The sequence below is a fragment of the Lissotriton helveticus genome, chromosome 1_1 (assembly GCF_964261635.1).
Source record: "Lissotriton helveticus chromosome 1_1, aLisHel1.1, whole genome shotgun sequence".
NCBI classification, from domain to species: domain Eukaryota; kingdom Metazoa; phylum Chordata; class Amphibia; order Caudata; family Salamandridae; genus Lissotriton; species Lissotriton helveticus.
In genome coordinates this window covers 492,786,206-492,808,733 of record NC_136057.1, presented here as the reverse complement: position 1 = coordinate 492,808,733, position 22,528 = coordinate 492,786,206, and the positions used below count along the sequence as shown (strand labels likewise).

The window sequence follows — 22,528 nt, the reverse complement described above, 5'->3', positions numbered from 1 at the left end:
GTCCGATATTTTGGACTGGAAGAAGAGGGCAATGTCATTGCAGAGCTCCTGAGATGGAATAACAGGATTGGGGACCTGAAGAGATGTAAGGGAGTCCACGATCCTGAAGAGCTCTTTGGGAGATGAAAGAGAGGAAGTCAGGGTCACAAAGTAGTCTTGTTTGGTCCCAATGACTTCCGCATTGTATCTCTTGAGCAGGGCTTTGTGAACTTCCCTGTCTTTGAGATCCCAATTTGCATGCCATCGCCGTTCCTGCCTCCTGACTTCCTGCCTTAGAACTCTAAGTTGTTCCGTGAACCAGGGAGCTGAAGGTCTTTTCCTGGCTGAGTGGCACGTGCGAGCCGGCGCCAATTCGTCTAAGGCTTCTATGAGAGTGTTATCATAGAGCGCAGCAGCCGAAGAGGGATCCATCTCCCAAATAGGAGACAGACTGGGAATCCATGGGTCAAAAGACTGTTCCCCGATGTTCTTAAGATTCCTACATACTTCAAAAGTACTTGGAACTTTCCTGAGAGTGTCATGGCTAGAGAGAGAGACGTTAAAAGGAACAGCCAGATGATCTGACCAGGAGAGGGAAAAGGGATCCGCAACTAAAAGTCTCTGGTCGTTGGAGAAAATCCCATCGAGCGTGTGACCCGCTCGGTGGGTAGAGCCTTTCACCAATTGGAAAAGTCCGCAGGCTGAAAGTGCTTCCAACAACGTGGAGGTGTCATGCGATTCCAATAGCTCTAAGTGAAAGTTAAAATCGCCCAAAACAGTTAGGTTCTCCCGACCAAAGTAGGGCTCAAGGAGTTGAAGCAGTTTTAGGCTAAAATCCGCTCTTGGCCCGGGCGGACGGTAGACCAAAATCCCATTAAAAGGAGAGTTAGAGACAGCCTGTAATGAAAAATACAGGACCTGGGTGGCATCCTTAGGGTCAGATAACGGCATGAAGAGGAAAATAGGAGGACTGAGCACCGTTAACCCAAATAGAAGTAGAGGGAGATGAATACAATAATTGGATAAGTTTAATGATGTGAGGGCTAAAACCATGCCAGCGAAGAGCCCCAAACATAAAATCCCAATTGACCCTGTCAAAAGCCTTCTCGGCGTCAAGGGTGATGATAGTGAGAGGGGTTGTCATTTTGGAAGCTAGGTGAATGATATTGAGAAGAGCTCTAGAGTTATGGGTAATAGACCTACCTTTAACAAAACCCGACTGGTAGATATTAATAAGGTGTGGAACAAAGGTAGATAAACGAGAAGCTAACATCTTGGCATACATTTTGCAATCTGTATTAATTAAAGAAATTGGCCGATAATTCTTACAGAGGGAGGGATCTTTATCTTTTTTGGGGAGTAAACATAACATAGCTTGGGTAAAAGAACCTTTAGACTCGCCAGAAGAGAGAAAAGAAGAGATCAGGGAGGATAAGTGTGGTATTAAACAAGACTTGAACTGAAAATAGAAACGAACCGTAAAGCCGTCTGGGCCAGGAGATTTATCTTAAGGTAAAAGAGTAATTGCTTGTAGTATTTCCTTCTCAGAAATGGGGACATCCAAAGAAGAGAAATCGAGGGCAGCAGAGGAGGATTTGGGTATATTGAGGAAAAAGGAATCGATTTGAGAAGGAGTAGGGGAAGATTCAGGTGTATATAAAGAGGAACAATACTGGACGAAGCAATCAAGAATTTTATCGTCCGTGCAGTGACGAATTCCAGCGGCATCAGATATGACGGCGACTTTAGATTTTTGTTTCTTCATTTTAAGGTAATTTGCAAGAGATCTACCCGCTTTATTACGCCCACCATACATCTTGGAGTTGAATTTTAAAAGATGGTTACAGGCAGATTCACAAGAAACTTTATTAAATTGAAGTTTAGCCTTGATAAGGGAAGAGAGAGCTTCAGGAGAGTTGGATGTATAAAAAATAAGCTCAAGGTCTTTAATTTGTCTGAGAATAAGGGAAGATTTGGAGAGGGGCAGTTTCTTTTTACGTGAAACAAAATCAATAATGAAGCCTCTGGCCGAGGCTTTAAAAGCGTCCCAAACAAAATGAAAGGAAGAAGTTTTATTAAGATTAGTACGAAAAAAATCGTCCATAAAAAGAGTGAATTGGTCAATGAACTGCGGATCCAGAAGAAGAGAATTATTGAAACGCCAACGGTGAGAGCTAGGAGTTGGGGAGGGAAAATCAATACCTAGGATGACAGGGGCATGATCGGAAATAAGAATAGAGCCAATTTCAACATTTGTCATAAATTGGAAGGTGTGCTGGGTGAGAAAAATATAATCTATTCGGGAGTGTGAAGCATGGACAGGGGAAAAAAAGGAAAATTCCAAAGTATCCGGGTGAGAAAGCCTCCAGGAATCAAGTAAACCTCTTGAGGAGATTGCTCGGGAAAAGGATTTTTGCATTTTATTGGGAACATATCTGGTTTGGGATTTACGATCCAAAAAGGGGTCCATTAATTGGTTGCAATCACCTCCAACAATCAAATCAACACTAGAATGAGAGGAAAGGAGTTTGGCAAAATCAGACCAAAAAGTGGGGTCAATACCATTTGGGCCATAAACATTGCAAAAAGATAAGTCGGTATCATTAACCTTAACATCTAAGTATAACCATCTACCATCCGAATCTGAGGGGTAACAGAAAACATCACCCACCCATTGTTTGCGCAGAGAGGAGAGATCTTTTTGGGAGAGGTGAGTTTCTTGTAACAAGGCAACTTGACATTTCAGTCGGGCTAAGTGGGATAGAACCCGTTGTTTTTTAATCGGGTTGCGAAGACCCTTGACATTCCAAGAAATAACTCAGAGACCAGTCATTTAAAAATAAAAAAGAGAGGTAAGCATAAAAATAGGAAAGAGAAAAAAGATAAGAGCAGTAGAGCAAGTGCCTAGGGCTGAGAAGGAAGGAAAAATCTGAAAGGAGAGAGACAAGCAAAAAGTAAGGTAATAAGCCAATGCCACGAATACATGAAGAGAGAAAAAACTGTAAAAGGTGAGAAAGAGAAAAGAAGCAGAAGTACGTGAAAAAATGCCATGAGGAAAGAAATAGAAAAGGAGAGAGGGACAATGGAAGAAAAGAGGATTTGGAGAACACAGCTCCCCTGAGAAAGTGAGAAAAGAGGAGGATGGCGAAAACCGAAAGGGTTCCAGCCATACAGAACAGCTAAAATGAAGAGCAATAGAGTGAGAGCGGGAGCAACAAGACAAGACGACCGCACAAAAAAGAGAGATGACGCCCAATGCATGGTCACAATAACATGAAATAAGGGAAAAATGAGGGAAGAGACAAATCAAATGAAGGACCAAACACGACGATATAAAACAAATGAAGGAGACTTACCAAACAATTATGAAGGAGGGGCAGCGAACTGGGGCGACTAAAATGAACAACAGCATAGTACATTGGGGAGATCAAGGAACCAAAACACTTGAAGAGGAGACCTAGGAAATAAGGGAGTAAAACAAAGGAGTTTTACTAGGAGGCACAATAAGACATGGGAATAAGGAACAATAGACAAATTACAGTGAGCCAAAAAACAGTAAGAAATTAAGAATTGCTAAGCTCCATGGAATCTTCTCTGTGAGAGTGGATACATTTCCGAAGATCAGCTGGATCGTCGAAGTTGAATGTCCTTTCCTTGTATGTAACCTTGAAGAAACAAGGATGGATGAGGCCATATCTGGCGTTCATGGATCGAAGAGTAGGTCGTAAGTCCAAAAATTCCTTGCGACGTGCAGCAGTCTGCTTCGAAACATCCAGAGAGAAAAAAAGTTTGTGACCCGACCACAATAATTGTTTGTGCTGTTTGGCAGAGTGCAGAATAGTCATAAGGTCAGGGTAGAGAAGAAAATAGGCGATGATGCCTCTGGGTTTCGAGGAAGAGGAAGAGTTCTTGGGGCCAAGACGGTGCGCACGTTGAATATTAACATCCACATGTTTAGGCAGACCAACAATAGGTAAGACCTGGGTCTTCAAGAATTGGATGATGTCGGACCCCTCCGAATTCTCTGGAACACCATAAATACGCAGATTATTCCGCCTATTTCGATTTTCCAAATCCTCAGAGGTCTTCTTGAGCAGTTCAACATCCTTAGTGAGGCCAAGTACTGTGGCAGCAACATCTTGAGCATCGCTAATTTTTTGTTCGACGTCCGATACTCTCTTGTCCAAATTGGACCACTTCTCGTCCAATCTCTGCAATGTGGTAGTAGTATCCGCCATAAAAGGACGAATGAGGCAAAGCTCCTCCATAATATCCTCAAGGGTGACAGGAGATGGAGATTTGGAGGGAGAAGGAGGGTCCTTCTTAGGGCGTTTGCCAGTTGAAGCCGGGTCTTTCCGTGTAGAAGAGGCTGCAGTAGAGGCTTTGGGATTGTGCGCAGATTCCATCATAGCAGTGCGGAGGGAGCCAGCACAGCGTGTGAGGAAAGGCGACTCCGCTTGATGCGCAGCAAAGAAAGCACGTGACAAGCCGTGTTAATGAGGCAAGAAAAAACACATCCAAAGAGGAGAAAAATGCAGTCGGAGACAAGAAGTAGCAGAAGGGTGGCACCACAGAGAAGCGGGTCACAAAGTAAGTCCTGAAGTAAATCCTGAAGCAGGTGCTCGACACTAGAATTGAGAGTCTGAGGTAAAAAATAGTGTCAGGAATCAGCGTTTGACAAAGAGGGGAAAAAGTGCCTCATAAAACAACCATAGATGAAGGAAAAAAGGTTGAAGGGCCAAATCCAAGGAGCAGAAGCCACATAGAAAATTATTTCACAAAAAAACGAGTGAAAAGGAAAAAACAAAATGGCGGCCGTTTTCGATGAGACATTATTTTCGCATTTTTCTATATCAAAAAATGCAGGTGGCAGTCTACAAACATACCCAACAGCAGGGGGTAGTTCCGACGCCGAAAACAGCCGTTTCTGCCCAGAAACGCTAGCTGGAAACAAGTCCTTCGTCATAGTAGCGCCGCCGAAATCGCGGAGCTCAAGGGGGAGCGGCCATCTTGTCTGCCGCGTCGCGCGCCTCCCCTCTTTTTATACTGTTCTTGCGTATACTGAATGCTCTTCCTTTGAGACGGTTGAGCTCAGTTCCCCTTTTATGTGCCACATTCCAAGCCTGACGTCTGTCTTCATGGGATGTCATGCTCAGGATTCCAGGTTAATCATGAGCAGCGGAACCTTATATGAAATGGCCTATAAGAGTGCCTTCATGTCTCATTGGTAAAATCCTGTCACTATAATTTACCATAATTGTTGTGTTAGGGGGTGCACTCCTGTTTTACTCCTTACTTTTTCTTTTCCTCTAGGGTGCTGCAGCAAAGCCAGGGCTGTCGACTCTTGCTGTATTAAATAATTGGTTTATAACAAGTTCTGGGACTTGATTGTGCTGCGCACTGTGCACTTAGTGACAAACACCATCAATATAAACATTCATTCGATAAAGTAATAATAAAATATAATGAATGGAATTACTTTAATTTATATTTACAGATTTTCACCTGAGGAAGGGACTTTCTATGTCCCAAAATGCATTGGGCATAAAATTGACTGTTGCATGATCTTTTAAATACAGTGTTGTTTTCGAGTATTTGTATACAATGCACAAGATGTGAATTCATGTAAAAATGTCATTGACAGAGTGAAGTGCATAATTATGTTGATTTATGAGTTAAAAAATCTTTTTGAGAAGAGTAATGAACAAAAAAGCGTTTGCGCATAGTGTTTATATTGATGATGTTTGTCACTAATTGCACAGTGCGCAGCACAATCAAGTCTCAGTACTTGTTATAAACCAACTATAATTTACCAACCATGGTACTCTGCCACCATCGACTTCTTGATATGAAACCCACAACACAGATAGTCCCCTGTTGTTGCAATGAAGATGCGCTTGGTACTCTACTCCTGTTTTAGGAATAGGCCCAGAACCTATCACTGTCAAAAGACCCTGGTCTAAGTCGATACATGAACATGGGATTAGTGTGTGGCTGTACCATAAAGCAAAAAGCATGATGAAAGGTATGCAGTTCATTATTGCAAGCACAACAAAAGTCCAATCATATATCATTTAAATTGCACAACAGTTTCAAGAATATATTAGGAGATAGTGTTGAGTACTATCAAATAGCAAAAATTGGCAATAACATTTTCAAGGAGACCATGTTTGCAAAAGTTAAAGGAATACAGTATATACATTATGTCTACATAAGGTCTATACGTTCTGTGACTGAGGTGATCAGATGGTGTAAGTGACAAAGACAATAAACCAAAAAAGACCCGAAATGTGAGAAAAAACAAGGCAATAGACATCAAATGGCTGTCCAAGTTAAATTAATAATAATTCAGAGGAGCATGTATAAGTCTAACAGATTAAGAAAAGTCAGATAAGCCATCTTAATTTCCGTAAAGTCTTTTTGCCATTGCATCATACAAGAGTGCATGAAACCAGGAACCTACCACCATCAGCCCCCAACATGAGACAAAAATTAATATTGTCTGCTTCAGAACTGACCAAAGTGTCATTCAGCACTCTATATATCAATACAATCCCACTCTTGTAAGTCCCATACCTAAGAATGTCAACAAACGAATTGGTTCCGAAGTTGATATCGTAATCACACAGGGATCCAATGTGAAGTAAAGAAAAGATAGGGCCTCACTTATGAAAACTGACGCATCGCTGCGTGTAAACAGCAATGCGTCACTTTTCATTGCGCCCTCCTCGCGACACCACTGATGCATCATATTTACAGTATGACGCATCATGTCGCAAGGAGTTACAGATAAGTCAGTATTTCTGACGTATCTGTAGGCGCAAAAAATTACGCATTGCTGGAGTGTGCCACAAAAGTGACGCAACTTCAGCAATGGGTCATTTCACATGGGGTAGTCCCGTTTCAAATGTTCCTGCATCAGTCTTACACCTGCTGTGAAGCAGACATAAGATATGGATGCATGTGTGTCCTAGAAGTGGCGCAGTGAAATCTCATAGATTTCCCTGCGTCACTTTTACGAGGCTTACTTACGTCAGAACTCCCACCCTGCATACTTTATACCTGGCGCAGTTAAAATGTAGTGCAGAGGTTTACAAAGTGACACATCTACCTAGATACGTCACTTTGTAAATATGACACAACATGGCGCATGTTTTACGCCACCTGTGCGTCACAAAAAGTGACGTACCGGTGGCGCTAAAGTGGCGCAGTGGCTCATAAATGAACCCCATAGTTTTTATTCTATAAATGTCTTCATAATCATAAAGGCATAATCCAACACTTTCATGGTAGCCAACCGATTTCATTCATAAGAACTCTTCAGAGCTTTTAATTATTGAGCAAATCAAGTTTGACCAGTATACCATGTCACCATAAGACAGTAAAAAATATTCCTATATTATGGAAGCAGTCTGTGCATAACGTGCTATCAGCGTTCACTCGTATAGGACAATTCCAGGGTCATTATCAGGACGGGGATTATTCCAAGCATAAGGTTGATCCTAGATTTCCACTAGATCTATCTGCAAGGGTGATTAATTTGGAATGCAAGACTTGTCCAAGTCAGGAAACTTGTTTAAAGTATGGAATTACTCCAATAAACAGGTGAGTGAAAGACACAGGTTACATCAATCTAAGTGTTACCTTTAACAAAAAAATTTGAAAGGACAAGATGGCACCTCAGGTGCGCACCACCAATCGAGCTTGCTTGAAGGCAAGATGGTGGCCAATGATGAGAAAAATGAGCATAGCTGGTCAGTACCAATCAGCAAGCACAACTGGTGGTGTGCACACTATTTAAGATACACCCCTATGTATATAGGCGGTATGTGGTCTTTTGACTGTCAGTTGCAAAAAGGTTTATTTTAGAAAAAGTGGGCAGTAAAGTGGTAAGACACTACCTCTAATAAAAGTGAGGAGTGGTAGAAAAAGAGTGAGAGAATCCCTGCCTCCACTTATACGAATACCTCAAGAAGAGGAGCCTTATATGAACAGGTCTTTATGTTTATAATGATACTTTATTAAGGAAACAGGGCTTAGCATCAGAAAGCTTGGGCGATTGCATGGTAATGCCCCCTTGGTGCAAAGTAATGCAAAGCAGCGCTGCGGTCTGCTTTGATTTACTTTTAAGTGATTTTCCAGTGCTAAACAAGTTTTGCGCTGGAGAGTAAATAGGTAAAAAGATTTTGCTTCACTATTGTGACGCAAATATGGTGTACAATCTTAGTAAATAGACCCCTTATGGCCACATGTATAAGTAATGAAAATAGCGATTACCTAATTGCAATTTTCCTTGAATCACAATTAGTTAATTACTATTCCTAATGTATGAAACCCCATGAGTTTTTTTTAGTGATTCCTAGTAGGTCGCAAATCCACCTACCTTATGAACATTGATGAGGTAGGGCACAACTTGTGACCTATTGGGAATCACTAGAATCACAGGGATGGTGGCTGCTAAATAAGGAATAATTTTCTTTTTGGCCGTCCGTTTTTCGTAAAGGAAAATGGTTTGCGTTTAAATAAGAAAAATGCAAAGTTTTCTTTGAATTTTTTAAGCGCAGGCAGTGGTGCTCTGAATTTTTTTTTTGTACTACCATTCACAAAGGTAAAGAGTTCCCTTGGGGACATCTACCCATTTGCCGAGGGTTACTACCAACTTGAAGCTAGTGGTAAAATGCAAATATTTTGCATCCGCATTTCGGTCTAAAAAAATCCCTGCATTCCACTGCGATTCAGTATGAGGAAGGGATGCCCTAAACTCTCCCCCTTCCAAACACCGACTCACAAACCCATATTTAGATTCGTAATAGGTTACCAAATCACAAAAAAGGTTTGGTACATCAGAAAATGCTTCTTTCTGGTCACAAATAGGCCTTTTGTGAGCAGAACAAAGCTTCTTACATCTGGCCCCAAGTGTGCAAATTTCACATCCTTATTTGCGAATGTGTTTGGATCACAAGCCCAAAATATTGTAATATGATTTCCTAAATAATACATTTATTAGCATCCATTTTTTATCCCACCTAAAATATGTATATTCTGACTTTTATCCGATATAGGCTGTCGTTGGGATATCAGATTTGAAATTGGCAATCTACAAAACTGAGAAAAATAACATTTCTACTGGAATCTGATTGTCTTAGTTCACTGTTGCTGGGAAACAAGTTGATTACTAAATAAAGATCTAATGTTTTGAGCAACACTCCGAATAATTATGAATACATAATTATCTTTGTGATATACTATCAGTTATATATTAATATAGTTTGTATTTAATTATAGGAAATTATTTGGGCAACTCATGCCATTCCAAGACCATGTCAAAGAGAACGAGCAATGTCTCTGTAGTGTGTAATTGTAAAATGAAACAGTCCACTCTTTGAATCTATAGTGCATGTGACTTTACAAAACCCAAGATTGTATTAACAATTAAGATTGTTTATGTTGTCACAACAATGAACGTTTTATTTTGTGCTTTTCAGGAAAGAAAAATCTGGTCATTTGGGGCCGAAAGACTTCTGAACAATTTAAAGGGGACTATATGCCCTTGAGGAATTGTTTAGTTGTAGTTTTGAGCAAAACTCTAAGGTACGTTCTAAGAAATTTACAATTAACATTATATTATCTGGTCAAGTTCAACTTTCATATTAAGTTTTGAGTAGGGGCTACTAGCACCTTTTGCATAAAGCTCTTGAAATTTGTCCAAACATTTTCATAGCTTACAGGATCTAAAGTAGAATTCTGTGCATTGTTCTTTAGTAGGGGAGTGTGAAACCTGTGACGATGACAAAAAAACGTTTCTGGGCATCAAAATCAGCAAAATATATTTAGCTGGAGAAAGATCTCACGAATTGGATTGAGATATATTGTCTTTCAAGCAAACGTTAAGAGTTTTTTTTTACTTATTTTGTTGAAACAGTACCATAGATTTGACAAGAGGCGTAGTATTTTGACGTATTCTCAGGCCTATCGCTAATTGAAAATCTGTGAATGTGCCAAAATCCATGGGTGGATGCGTGGGAACACCGACGCTCCACCCATGGAATGTCACCCCAGCACAGAGTAACGCAAGTCAGCGATTTGGGCTGCCTTGCATTAGTCCAGATGGTCCAAGCCGGCTGGCAGGGCCACACAAGATTGCCTTGCACGGCTTGATAAATCTGACTGTAGTGTTGCACAATACTATGATAAATATCAGCCCGGCAAGAAGGTCTGCAGTGTTCTCTTAGCAGTACTCCATAATAAAAAACTTTTTCTGATGAAACAATAATTCAGATTTTCCACGGCTGGGATGGGTAGAAAATCATGATTTTATTAAAGACACGGAAGCTGATATTATGTAAATGTACAGGAATTTATATAGCGCAAATCACCAAGCGGTTTCTAAGCGCTTGCTTAGGGAACCCGTCCTGGTATTCCCCTGTGAGATAACCCCGGCAGGGTATCCGCAAGGTGAAAGCCAGGCATCCCGCCGCGAGGGGCCGTTGTGGAGATTAAGCAAGCTATTGCCCAGAGTCGCAGAGTGTGAACCCGTGAATCGAGTAGGCACCGGAGCGAGAATTGTCGAGTCCATGGACATTTTAGGACTCAAGACCCCGCCAAGCCGGGAATTGAACCCTGGTCCCGGGCTGACCTCTGCTTCCAAGTCTGCCTCCTCTAACCAGTGAGCCACACTTCTCCACCTTATGCATGCCTCTTTAATTGCCAATTCACAGCAGCGACTACATAACAATGAAAATAACTTACATTAGTAATCTTTAACATTCAAATGTCTCCTTAATCCTTTTTGTGGCAGCCATCTTCCTTCTTTTACTGCAAAGATCCTTGGCAGTTTGTATTGGGTAGAAAAGTATTAAATAAATCAATCCTTAGAATGTCAACTTGAACAAAATCTTTTCCTGTTCACATTATTTCATGTAATCTCCTCCTGAAAAGAGCCATAAAAACATATTATTGGGAGGGAATCAAAAGGGAGGGATGATATCAGTCTAAGTGTCTTTAATAAAATCATGTTTTTCTATCCATCCCAGCTGTGGAAAATCTGAATTTTATGACAAGGCACAGGGCCAATATTATGCAAGTCGGAAGCCTTGCCATAATATTCCTCACTTGACAATCCACAGGCTTAAAATAGAACTTCTTGAATACTAAATTCAATGACCAATCAGCTGCAGCTAAAATGCCAAGGTAATCCTTCTCCCAATAAAAAGGCTTTAGAAGCCATAGCCCCTCTAGTAGAATGATCTCCAAACTTAGGCAAATCTATCCATGCTTGTCTCATGACCTCCTTGACCCAACAAGCCAAAGTATGACAGGACAAAGCCTTATGAGGGCTTCGGAGAAAAATTATCAATTGTGAACCTGTATTGCATCTCAAACTCTCCATTCTCCTTTCATAATCACGCAAACATCTCACCACAAACAACTTCCTACATTAATCTAAATTGGGATAAAATATTGTTCTAGACATCGTTTTCGTTCTCTTAGTGATATAAAAGCACACCCCTTCTGGAAAGAACCTTCACCCTGAAATGTATTTTGCCCTTACTTCTAAAAGAAAACTAGGCATAGCAACATAACCAACTTTAAGGAAAGTTCTCTTAGGCCCATAAATTCATTTCTGTACAACTTGCTAATTCTTTTAGTACAAGATCCAAATCCCACAAAGACAAATACTTTGCTCACGGTGGGACCTTAATTCTTACATTTCTCAACAGTCTCCTTACCACATCATGTTGACCTACAGGCAACCTATGTATCAACTCATGTCCTACTGAAATTTCCCACCTGCCAATGTTAACAGAACTGTAGGACAATCCTTCAAGGAAAATGTCTGTAAGATAATTCACCACCTCCAACAGAAGGTGCTGATACGGGATGCAAACTCCTCGAAGCACATCAAAGAGCCCATCTCCTCCGGACCATCCTGTACACCTTTGAAGTCCCTGGAGCCCATGATTCCTTATTAAGTTATGAAGCAATGATAACCCTGACACCTGCCAGGATCGCCAAGCTATCAACCTTAAGTGTCCCTGAATAACCAATTTGTGATAATTCCCTGATGCATTTGTCAACAATTCTGGGGTATTCTTAAAAAGTACTGGGTCGGCAATAAACATCTCCATAACATCTGGATTCCATACTTGAGGTGTCCAAAAGGGGGTATTAAAACTATTTCTGCCTTCTCTCTTTTCACTTTCAGTAACTCTTTCTGAATCAAAGCAAAAGGAGGAAACACATAACTGCACAGAAAAGTATCTGTCGCATCCACCCCTGCGTTTAGTCTCCAACTGTAAAATCTGGGAATCTGAGCCTTCACTCTGTTTGCAAACTGGTCAACCACAAGTGGACCCTATTTGTTTGTTCATCGATTTGAACTCTTCACTGTTCAATCTCCAATCTCTGAAATCCTTCAGCTGCCTTGAGTTCCAATCTGCTATAGTAATGCTTAACCCTGGTAGGTACTGTGCCTGAATCATAATATTTCTGCTCAGGTAAATATGCCAAAACTCCTTTGCCAAGTCTGGCAAAGCTTTTGAATGAGGGCCCGCCAGTTTGCTCACATATCTTACTGCTGAAATGTTTTCCATCCTCAAAAGTACACAGCATCTCACCTGATCCCCGAGAAAGCTCTTCACTGCAAATTAACCTGCCAACAACACCAGGTAGTTAATATGCAGTTCCCTTTCCTGGCCTACGTCAAAGAGCCACATTTTGCTCCCCATCCTTGAAGGCTGGCATCCAAATCTATCACTATATCTGGGCTTGACCCGAAAATTGCCCTTCCATTCCAAGTTTCCAGATTCTCCAACCTCCACCTTAATTATTCTTTTGTTTCCGAATTTGTCTGGACTTTGTGTGAATATCTTACCCCATTGTGCAAATACAATTTTAACCTCTGAAGAGCTCGAAAAATGTAAGGGAGCCAGAAAGACCACCTCTATAGATGCTGAAAGGAGGCCTAGAATCCTCGCTATCTGTCTCAAGGTTATCCATTCACTTACTAACAATCTCCAAACTTTCTTGCGAATTGTCCTCACTTTTTCCATCGGCAACTTCTACACACCATCCAAAGTCCAAATCTGAAAACCTAAAAGTACAGTCTCCTGACTGGGTTCCAAACATGACTTCTTTCTGTTTACTGCAAAACCCAAATCCTCTATTACTTGAACTGCCATCATAGTATGTTCTTGAGCCAATTCCTTGCTCTGCAACATAGTCAGGATATCATCTAAATGAATAATGAGCCTTACCCATCTTGTACACAATCACACCACTATTGGTCTCATTGGCTTGGTAAAGCACCATGGAGCTGATGTTAAACTGAAGGGAAGGCTTTTGAATCTCCACATGATTCCCTGCTATTCAAATCTCAAAAGGTCCCTCTGTTCGCGACAGACTGGAATTGTGAAGTATACATCTTTTAGGTCTAGACGGGTTAACCAATCCCCTCTCCTCAAAAGGTCCATCAACATATGAATACCTTCCATTTTGAAGTAATTGTACTCTACCCACTCGTTCAAGTCCTTTAAATTTACCACTGGTCTCATGCTCTTGTTCTTTTTCTTGATGAGGAACAGATTGCTTACAAAACCTGCAGAGACATTGTAAGCTTTTTCTATGGCCCCATTCTTTACCAACTCCTGAACCTCTTGGTCTACCAGATTTTCTTCCTCTTTTGCAAATCTTAAAGGGGTTGGTCGTCTTACCTGGATAGAGTTTTCTACAAAGTCTATTTGATAATCACTGACAGTTTGTAACACCCAGGATTGGAAGTTCTCTCTTTCCGTCTGTCTAAAAAATGGGCGAGTCAGCCACCCAATTTTTCCTGAAAAGACAAAGGGATGTTTGCCAAACATACCTTGATGTCTTGATCTTCTTTCTCCTCTAAACCGTCCTCTTCCCCTCTGCGGGTAGAAACTGGGTATATCTGATTGAAAGCTTCCGTGTCTGTACCCACCTGAATAAGAGCTCCGTGAGATTCCAATGCCTAGGCAGGGAAATCGACCCATAATTCTCTCGGCTGGTCCAAAACCATCCTGATGGCCTTTTGGACCTTTTGGATTGAGCTAAAGGTTCCTGCGTACCGAGCCATCTACCTAACAAAGTCCTATCCAATGGGGAGGCCATTTGCCTCCTGACACGACTCTTTTCCTGCTACCTTGACTAGTGTCAGGTCTATCTTCATGAGTAGGCTCCTTCCATGTTCAATACACAGGGATGCGTTTGAATTCCCTAACAAGCATACTGCTCTTTGCACCCACTGCCTTAGTTCTAGAACAGTAAAAGCCTCTTCATATAAATCAAAAATCCAAACGTCTAGAAGGCAGTCCCGACACTCCTTCTGCCCCTTATTGAGCTCCCTTCTTGGGTCTCTGCCCAACCTATTTAAAAAGACAAGCATCTTTGCATCCAGTTCGGGTGTGTAAGCCACCTTATTGGACACTTCGTCAGGCATCTCTTTCCTTATCCTATATTCAACATATTGTGCAACATGTTTGGTTGGGGCCCCTTGAGGAGAGAGGTGGTGCTGGATTGTGTTACAGCCAAAAATGAGATCACCCAAGGGGTCTTTAACCTGGGCCAAATTATCTTTCTCTTTCCTCTCCTTTTTAGCTCTCTTCCTCTTCCTCCTCCGAGGAGTCAAAATCTGAAGAGCATGAAATCACGATATCCCCACTGTTGGAGGATCTTCACCGGCAATTGCTCTGTGATCCCCTTTATTGGCCTTTACAGCCTTGTCACTCAACTCCTTACGAGTCGACTTACAATTGCTTTTCTGAATAAAGGCCCCATTTCCTTTTGTGGCTTTTTCATTACCTAGATGTTTACTTTTCCGGGTAGCTTTTTTACTACTTCCATTCGCCGTGGTATCACCTACTACCTCCTTAAACTGCCTCTCATCTACTCTTTTGCCTAATCTTCCTTCCAACTTGTCAATACAATCATCCAGGTTTTTTCCCATTTGAGATGTCAAGGCAGAGACTGCCTTTTCAACACATTCCTGGACTCTCACCTCCACATTACCATCAATTGTCCCACTTTGCTCCATATTCCTTATAAGTAGAAACAATAACCTCTAGTGAACTATAATATTAGGTTCCCTGTCAAAAAATACCTCTTTCTTTCAACAGGAATTCGAGTGAATCACCAAACACCTGCCTTCACTTTTGACCTCACAGCAAGCTGACTGGAAAAAACAGTTTCCCAGCCCCCTTTTATTCTCAAAAGACGATTTTCCGTTCTGCAGTTAAAATCCCTAGGTGGAGCCAACATAAAATGGCTGTTTGTAGAAATGACCATATGGTCATAAAGAATCCAGAAGAGACGTAATAGGTTAAACTGGAAGTTTAATCCATCGGTAACAACCACAGAAGGAGCGCCTCACCAGTCCGAAGTCCGATCAGCAACTGTCATAGCCCATCGAACTCCAGACTGCTGAAAGCTCCCAACAATCAAATGAATACATTCTCACCAATACATTCTTATCATGACATCAGTAAACAAGGATTGTAATTATCCCCAATGCATTCTCATAATGACATCAGAACATCAGTAAACAAGAATGCAATACACTACACTGTTGCATCAGCAGACGCTCCTACGGTGGCCTGGGGGACAATTGGGAATTGAAGCAGTACACCTCAAGTGATCAGCATGCTCGGGTAAGCCCAATTTAATTTTTAACTTCTTTGATACTTAATTTGTGCACTGTGGGACTCTGCCCGCCGGTTTTCACATAAGCTTTCTTGTTTAAAATCAAAATAATACATTAATCTCGAGCGCGACGGGAATCCACCCGTATGCACTCACAAATATTGCTGCAGTCGGAGAGCGTACTTCACCAAAGCTGCTTTCCGTTTGGTACTGAGCATGATGGATATCTTACCACTTGCGCTTGCCAAAGGCCTATTGTGGTTTAACGGAAGAGGCTTCGAGAGCCACGGATTGTGGTCTGGTGCCCTCCTACATCGCTCAAGCGCACAGGTCAAATCATGACTGTGCACTCAAAAATGCTTTAAAACGAAGGGAAAAACTTTAAGCAATGTGCCTGACCCCTGGGGCCACGTGAGTCGACACTAGTTTTGAATACATCAAAGCTCCCAGTCATTGCACTACGAGCTGGATGGGAACAAACATTTTGAAAGACCTTATTAAATAAGCATTATTCAGCCTACGTATAACAATCAGGCAAACCAGTCCTTAATCAGGGTTACTAGCAAACATGCTCACAACAATTACAGTGTCCTACACACTATAAATGAGCAGGAGTAAAATGTGAACTTATCTTAGCTGTGAGCAGCAACAAATAAGGAAGAAGGCAGCTACACATAGGGTTAAATAGACATTAGAATGTTAAAGATTACTGTTCAAAGTTATTTTCATTGTTATGTAGTTAGTGCTGTGAGTTGGCAATTAAAGAGAAATGCATAATATTGGTGTCCCTGCCTTGCCATAAAATTCAGTTAAGAGCATTTTTTCTGTTAAGGATCGGGAAAACTGAATGAACCTCTCAAGAGGAGCTGCAAGGTTTTGTAAACCAATTTATAGGGCTAGATTGTTTTGATGATTTTGCTCCTCAAAAGATTCAAACAGATACTACATTCTGAGTGGGGTGCGCTAGAGGGCGCCAAGCAAGATGGCTGCACTTGCGTGAGGCTCCTGCTGTTCAGGCCGCCATCCGCCTGTAATCCTGGTCATCTCTCACAGAAAACAGCTGTAGTGCACTGATATGGCTGTGTAGACGGCATGGCACTGTGCTGGGACCAAAAGTGGCAGTGTATTGGCCGCAGGAACCTGGAAATCCGCCACCCGGCCCCGGAGCTGTGGCCGGCAAGATGTCGGCGGCCGCAGCCGACTACTAGCGGAGGAAGGATGTGCGCTGTGCTCGTCTGCTGCGGGGGAGGCTCTGGACACAACGGAGGGCGGGTAACGCTGCCGACCACTGACCATACTCAGCGGGGGCCACCTTCCCGCGGCCTGCGACAGCATCACGGTGAGCTGCGGACGCTGCACGAGAGGCCCCAACAAGGGGCCCGCTGCTGCCTTGTGGAGAGAACAGATAGTGCGGCGGCCCCCCGATTTGCCCTTCGCTGACTGGCGGGTCCGGGCCGGAAGATTGCCCGAAACTAATGCGGGGAGAAAACAACCCGGCAGAATTGAAACTGCACACGTGGAGGCCCGCTGCGACCCTCCCCCCCCACGGCCTTGGGAGCTGTCTAGATAGCCGGCTGGCTTCTGCTGGGCCTTGCGGCGGCGGAGTACAAAGATCTACTGGACCCTTGCTGAGCATACCTGACCCCTGCCATCAATCCGTACTGCCGGGGGCTTCCACCTGCATTGCTGCGCCAGCGCCGAAGGGGAATTCGCTTTGAACCACCATGGACTAAGAGGCCCGCGCCTGGCCTGCCGCGGCGGTGCTGAGGGCCATAGCGGTGGCGGAGCAGCCTGCCACGAGAGGAGGCCTGGCCCCCACTGTCACCCCCACAATCAACCTGTTCTCTGAGGGGCTGTTAGGGTCGTGCAGGGCCACTAAAAACATGGATATGCCTGCCTGAGTGAATCGCTCCCCAACGCTACACTACACAACCCGGGCCTACATAGACACTGCTGTGGGCCCATGGGCTTCCTGATGTCGCCCCCTCTCCTCCCTGCTGGGAGACAGCCAGGTACTTTGGAAGAGCTGCAGGCCTAGCTGAAAAACACAGAATTTGGGAGCACATAACTGCTGCATTCTGGAACTGAGCCTTGCCACGGAGGGGCTCTCACTGGGGCGGGACCTGTCATTACAATGTGTCATCCGACTGCTCCAGGCCCGTAGGACCACCCTTGACCCGTAATGCCACATCGAGTAACTCCACGCACAATGCCCTAGAAGTGGCACGAGGCTGATTGATTCAGCGATCGGTAAGGGATCCTCTCCCTTTTGCTCAGGTATTATCCCACACGAGCCAACTCTCAACGATGGGAAGCCGGATGGACGCCAACCGAAGCTGACTTTTGAAGCGCGAAAGGCCACCTTTTCACAAACGGACCAGGAGGCCGATCACGTGGAACCCCAACCCCCCTTCACTGCAGATTTAAAAGAACTCCTACTCATCATGCAATCCAGCTTGACCTCCATCGAGTCAAAGATGGACTCCATGAATGCAAGGCTGGATGGAGTCACGCATAGGGTTGACAAGCATGAAGACCGTCTGATGGAGGCAGAGCGCCGCATTACGGACTTAGAAGGCACCCCTACTGCCACTACGTCTCAAACATCAGAGATGGAGAGGGTCCTCAAGGTAATAGCAGCCAAGAATGAGGATTTGGAATCCCGCTCTCGCCACAATAATCCCTGAATTCTTCGCGTACCTGAGTTAACATCTACAGGACGAATGGAGGACTATGTTGAGCGTTTCCTCATAACGCTGTTTGGAAGGGAGGCCTTCTCGCCGGTCTTGGTGGTGGAGCGGGCGCACCATTCACTTTCTGCCCGACCTGTCCCGGGTGCCACTCCCCGGCCGATCATAGCTAGGATTCTAAATTACCGAGACCGTGACAATGCCCTCGACCTTTCTAGAGAACATGGGCAGCTCCGCTTCGAAGGTATGGACATCTCTCTCTACCCCGATTTTACCATGGCGGTGCAGGAACAAAGGCGGAAGTTTCTCCCTGTAAAAAAGAAACTGCAGCTGCTCAATCTGCCCTACACTATGCTCTTCCCTGCAAGTCATAAAATCACGCATTTGGGGAAACAGGTTTTCTTCAACACCCCACAGCAAGCACAGAACTCCCTCAAGACTTTGCCCAAACAACCGACGGCTCGTACCTCTCCTCCCCTCCCCCGGATGAGCATGGCGGCGCCTCCGACATAGAATGAAGCAATGTCGGAGGGGTGCCTAATTTGCTATGGACACTGGGCGCAGAGGGGAGAGCTGAGATGAAAACATTGGACCGTTTGACCCGCGCTGTCCCATGAAGCGGGCTCTCCCTCTGCCCAGCACTGCTGAGAATGTTATGCCCCTGACAGGACTGGCTTGATAAGTTCTCTTGTCCTACTATTGTGACCTGCAAGCCAGTAATGACATTATCCTGGAGGATTTATATATCCTCGTGATGGTCACCTATTAAGCCATAGACTTAACATACAAACATGCCTGAGCTGACCCTTCAATGTTGCCCGAACGCCCTCGCTACTGCGAGGAGACTCTGGTCGCCCTCTGGAATCCACCCACCAGGTGAACCCTTACTACTGTTGTTGTATTTCAGCTGGGGTTGATAGGTTTTTTTTTTCTTCTTCTTCCGTACTTTACTGTTTTGACTGAAGTTATGTTATTCTTGGGACACAGAAGAGAGGGGAGGGGGAGGGTTGGGGGCCACGGTAGATTTGAGATGCTGGTGTGGGAGGGGTTATGTTAAACACTTGCCACAGAGACGTACAGTTTCACGACTCGCCACAAGACACTGGTCATCTGCTCCTAATTGCTAATCCGCTATACGACTGCTGTTCGACACACATCGTTGATGAACATATGTTCCTACGACTGCCGCCATGAGTGACCCCCGAGCCTTCCTACATACCAGTTCCTCACATGGAACGTGCGAGGCCTGGGCTACCCTTGCAAGCGCAGACACATATTAGCTTACCTAGATCGCCATAATGTACATTGCGTGATGTTGCAGGAGACACACTTCAATCCTAGTGTTACCCCTACATTTGCCTCTCGCTGGGCCAGCTATAACAGCTTTTCTTCTTACTCATCATATGCCCGAGGCACGTGTATCCTCGTGAGGAAAACCCTCCCCTACACTCCTTTAGGGTCCATGGTGGTTAAGCAGGGTCGATACTCCATAATCTGGGGCAGATTAGCCACACAGTCCTTCACATTTGTCTCTTGCTATGGTCCCAACTCCGATGACCCAGAATTTTTCTGGGTACTCTAGGGCAAAATCATGGAAATAGGTTCCATACACTTGATATGGGGGATCTTAATGTCACAATTGTTGCTGCTCTAGACCTCTCACACCCACAGCCACATCATTACTCCAACTCCCAATCCACTTTAAAACTGATTGCTGCTGATAATGAGCTCGTAGATGCGTGGCGACATATGCACCCGATGCGGAGGGAGGGTACCTGCTTCACCAGAACCCATGCCTCCTGGTCCAGAATAGATACATGGCTTATCACTAAAGGGCTCATACCGTGGCTGACACATGCTCTCCATCTCCCCCGCACTTACTCCGATCACTCCCAAGTGCTTTTCACTCTTACTCTGCCCATTCTCGAACTGGCGCCTGAATCCACTCTCCCTGCTTGACCCAGTCTTTAAACAAGAGCTTGAACAGGAGATCACAGACTTCTTTCCGCGCAATAAAAAGTCGGTGACGCACTACTCCACAATTTGGGAGGCTTTTAACGTAACCATCCGTGGTCTGTGAACCTTAATATCATCAATAGAAGCATCACATAAAGGGCCCCTGATGAAAGTTAGATTGTTCTCTGTTTCCACCATCAGTAAGAGATTGTCAAAATACTCAGAACAATCATCTACATCCACACAGTTAACCTTAAGAGGCTTCTTCTGAAACCTACATACTTTCTGAAAATGGCCAATTTTCTTACGACCTGTGCAGCGTTTATTAACAGCTGGGCATCCTTTAAAATTGCCCATGTGAAACTTAGATCCACATCTGAAACAGAAACCATGTTTAGATTGATTTTGATTTGGTTTGCTGACCCAACAGCATATAGACCCTCCTCCTCTAATTCATCTGAAACCAAATTCACTTTAGGTGAGGAATCAACTATCATTGCCTTTGTAGAAATTATAGATCTTTCAATGCTAAGGCTAAGATCTATAACCTCAGATAAAGAGGGATTCTTACAGCTAAGAATCCTTTCTTTAACTTTAGGAGAAGCACAATTAAAAACAAATTGATCTCGAATATAGTTGTCGAGCAGAGGACCAAAATCACAAGTGATAGCTAAGACCCTCAAAGCAGAAATATATTCATCAATTTTCTCGTCATCTTTTTGCTTTCTCTTATAAAATTTGTGTCTCTCCAACATAATGTTTTAAGTCTGGCAACGGCTTCCACATACACATTCCACTGTCTATCACCTGACTGGCCAGAAGGAGGAGGAATAGGTACAAGACTATTAAAGATGCGTTGGGCAGCCAAACCTAAACTGCCAAACAATAACGCAAATTTGCGAGGAGGAGCATAATCGGTAGCATCAATGGCTACAATATGGTTCTCAAATAGACCAAACCATTCAGACCATAATAATATGGGCTTGCCAGGTTTATCTAAAAAAAGGAGGGGGTTGAGTGACCTCTTTAGCAGAAGACATTTCTTAAAGAAAATGCGAACAAATCCGATTTGTGACTAAATACTTTGACACTTGAAAAATGCTACCACAAATATGAAAAAATAAAATAATTAAATAAATAAATAAACACAGATTAAATACAATTCCAGAGGAAAGGTGTGCGAATCACCGGTGTTGTTATCGCACGAAGGGCTGGAGGTTCCGAAGCATTCAGTAGATCTACACGAAGAAACGAAGATTTCCGTGGATTTCCGTGGCCACTAACCGAGACCGTAGAGAAAGGGACAGGATTTTAATAAAACAGAGTTCAAATAATCCGTTACGATGCTTTAGAAAGCATAAAATAAGCCTTGTATAAGTCTTGTAGGAGTTCTGAAGATCTGGCGAATAACTGATGAAACGTGAGGAAAACGAAACCCAGCGAATTCCTAGCGGTCAGTTTCCAAGTTTTACAAAGATGGCCGCCGTGAAACGTGAAACGTCAGACGTCACACGCAGCTACTCCCGCAATGCATCTCAAGACGTCACAGTCCCACAGAGAACACAAGCTCGAGAAGAAAGTTCCAAAGAATCGTTCTGGAGATGCTTGTTTATAAAATGCAGGTGCGTGCCAGTTTCCGTTAAAGACACCAGTACATTGCGTTGACTTGAAGTAGAGTATTGCGCTGACTTGAAGAAGAGTATTGCGCTGACTCAACATCACAAAAGTCACAGAAAGTCTTCCGCACCACACCGCATGAATTTGTGAGGGTTTAAATTAATTTACACCCAAAACGCAAAGTCAAAGCAAGTCTTTCAAAAGTCAAACTCAGGTAACTCGTTCAGTCTTGGTTCTTAATTTTAACTTCTCAAGTATTCATTCCAATAAAAACGAACTCGCCACAGTACTTACAGAAATTTGAAGAAAAGAAAAGAGTAAAAGTCTTTTCCGTTACGTGGCAGAGTTAAAATCCCATCAGATGCGTGGGTCGGTGGTTGTAACAAATCCCGATCGTCGCCAATATGTAGAAATGACCATATGGTCATAAAGAATCCAGAAGAGACGTAATAGGTTAAACTGGAAGTTTAATCCATCGGTAACAACCACAGAAGGAGCGCCTCACCAGTCCGAAGTCCGATCAGCAACTGTCATAGCCCATCGAACTCCAGACTGCTGAAAGCTCCCAACAATCAAATGAATACATTCTCACCAATACATTCTTATCATGACATCAGTAAACAAGG

General features: G+C 43.4%; 1 protein-coding gene across 1 annotated transcript in view; it reads left to right on the top strand.

Moving 5' to 3' along the window:
• Positions 1 to 22,528, top strand: part of LOC144769926 (dihydrofolate reductase-like) — a 145,013-nt gene that overhangs the window by 37,450 nt on the left and 85,035 nt on the right. Inside the window, exon 4 of the mRNA XM_078654121.1 lies at positions 9,465 to 9,570. Coding sequence (XP_078510247.1) covers positions 9,465 to 9,570 — 106 coding nt within the window. The remainder of the gene's footprint in view (positions 1 to 9,464; positions 9,571 to 22,528) is intronic.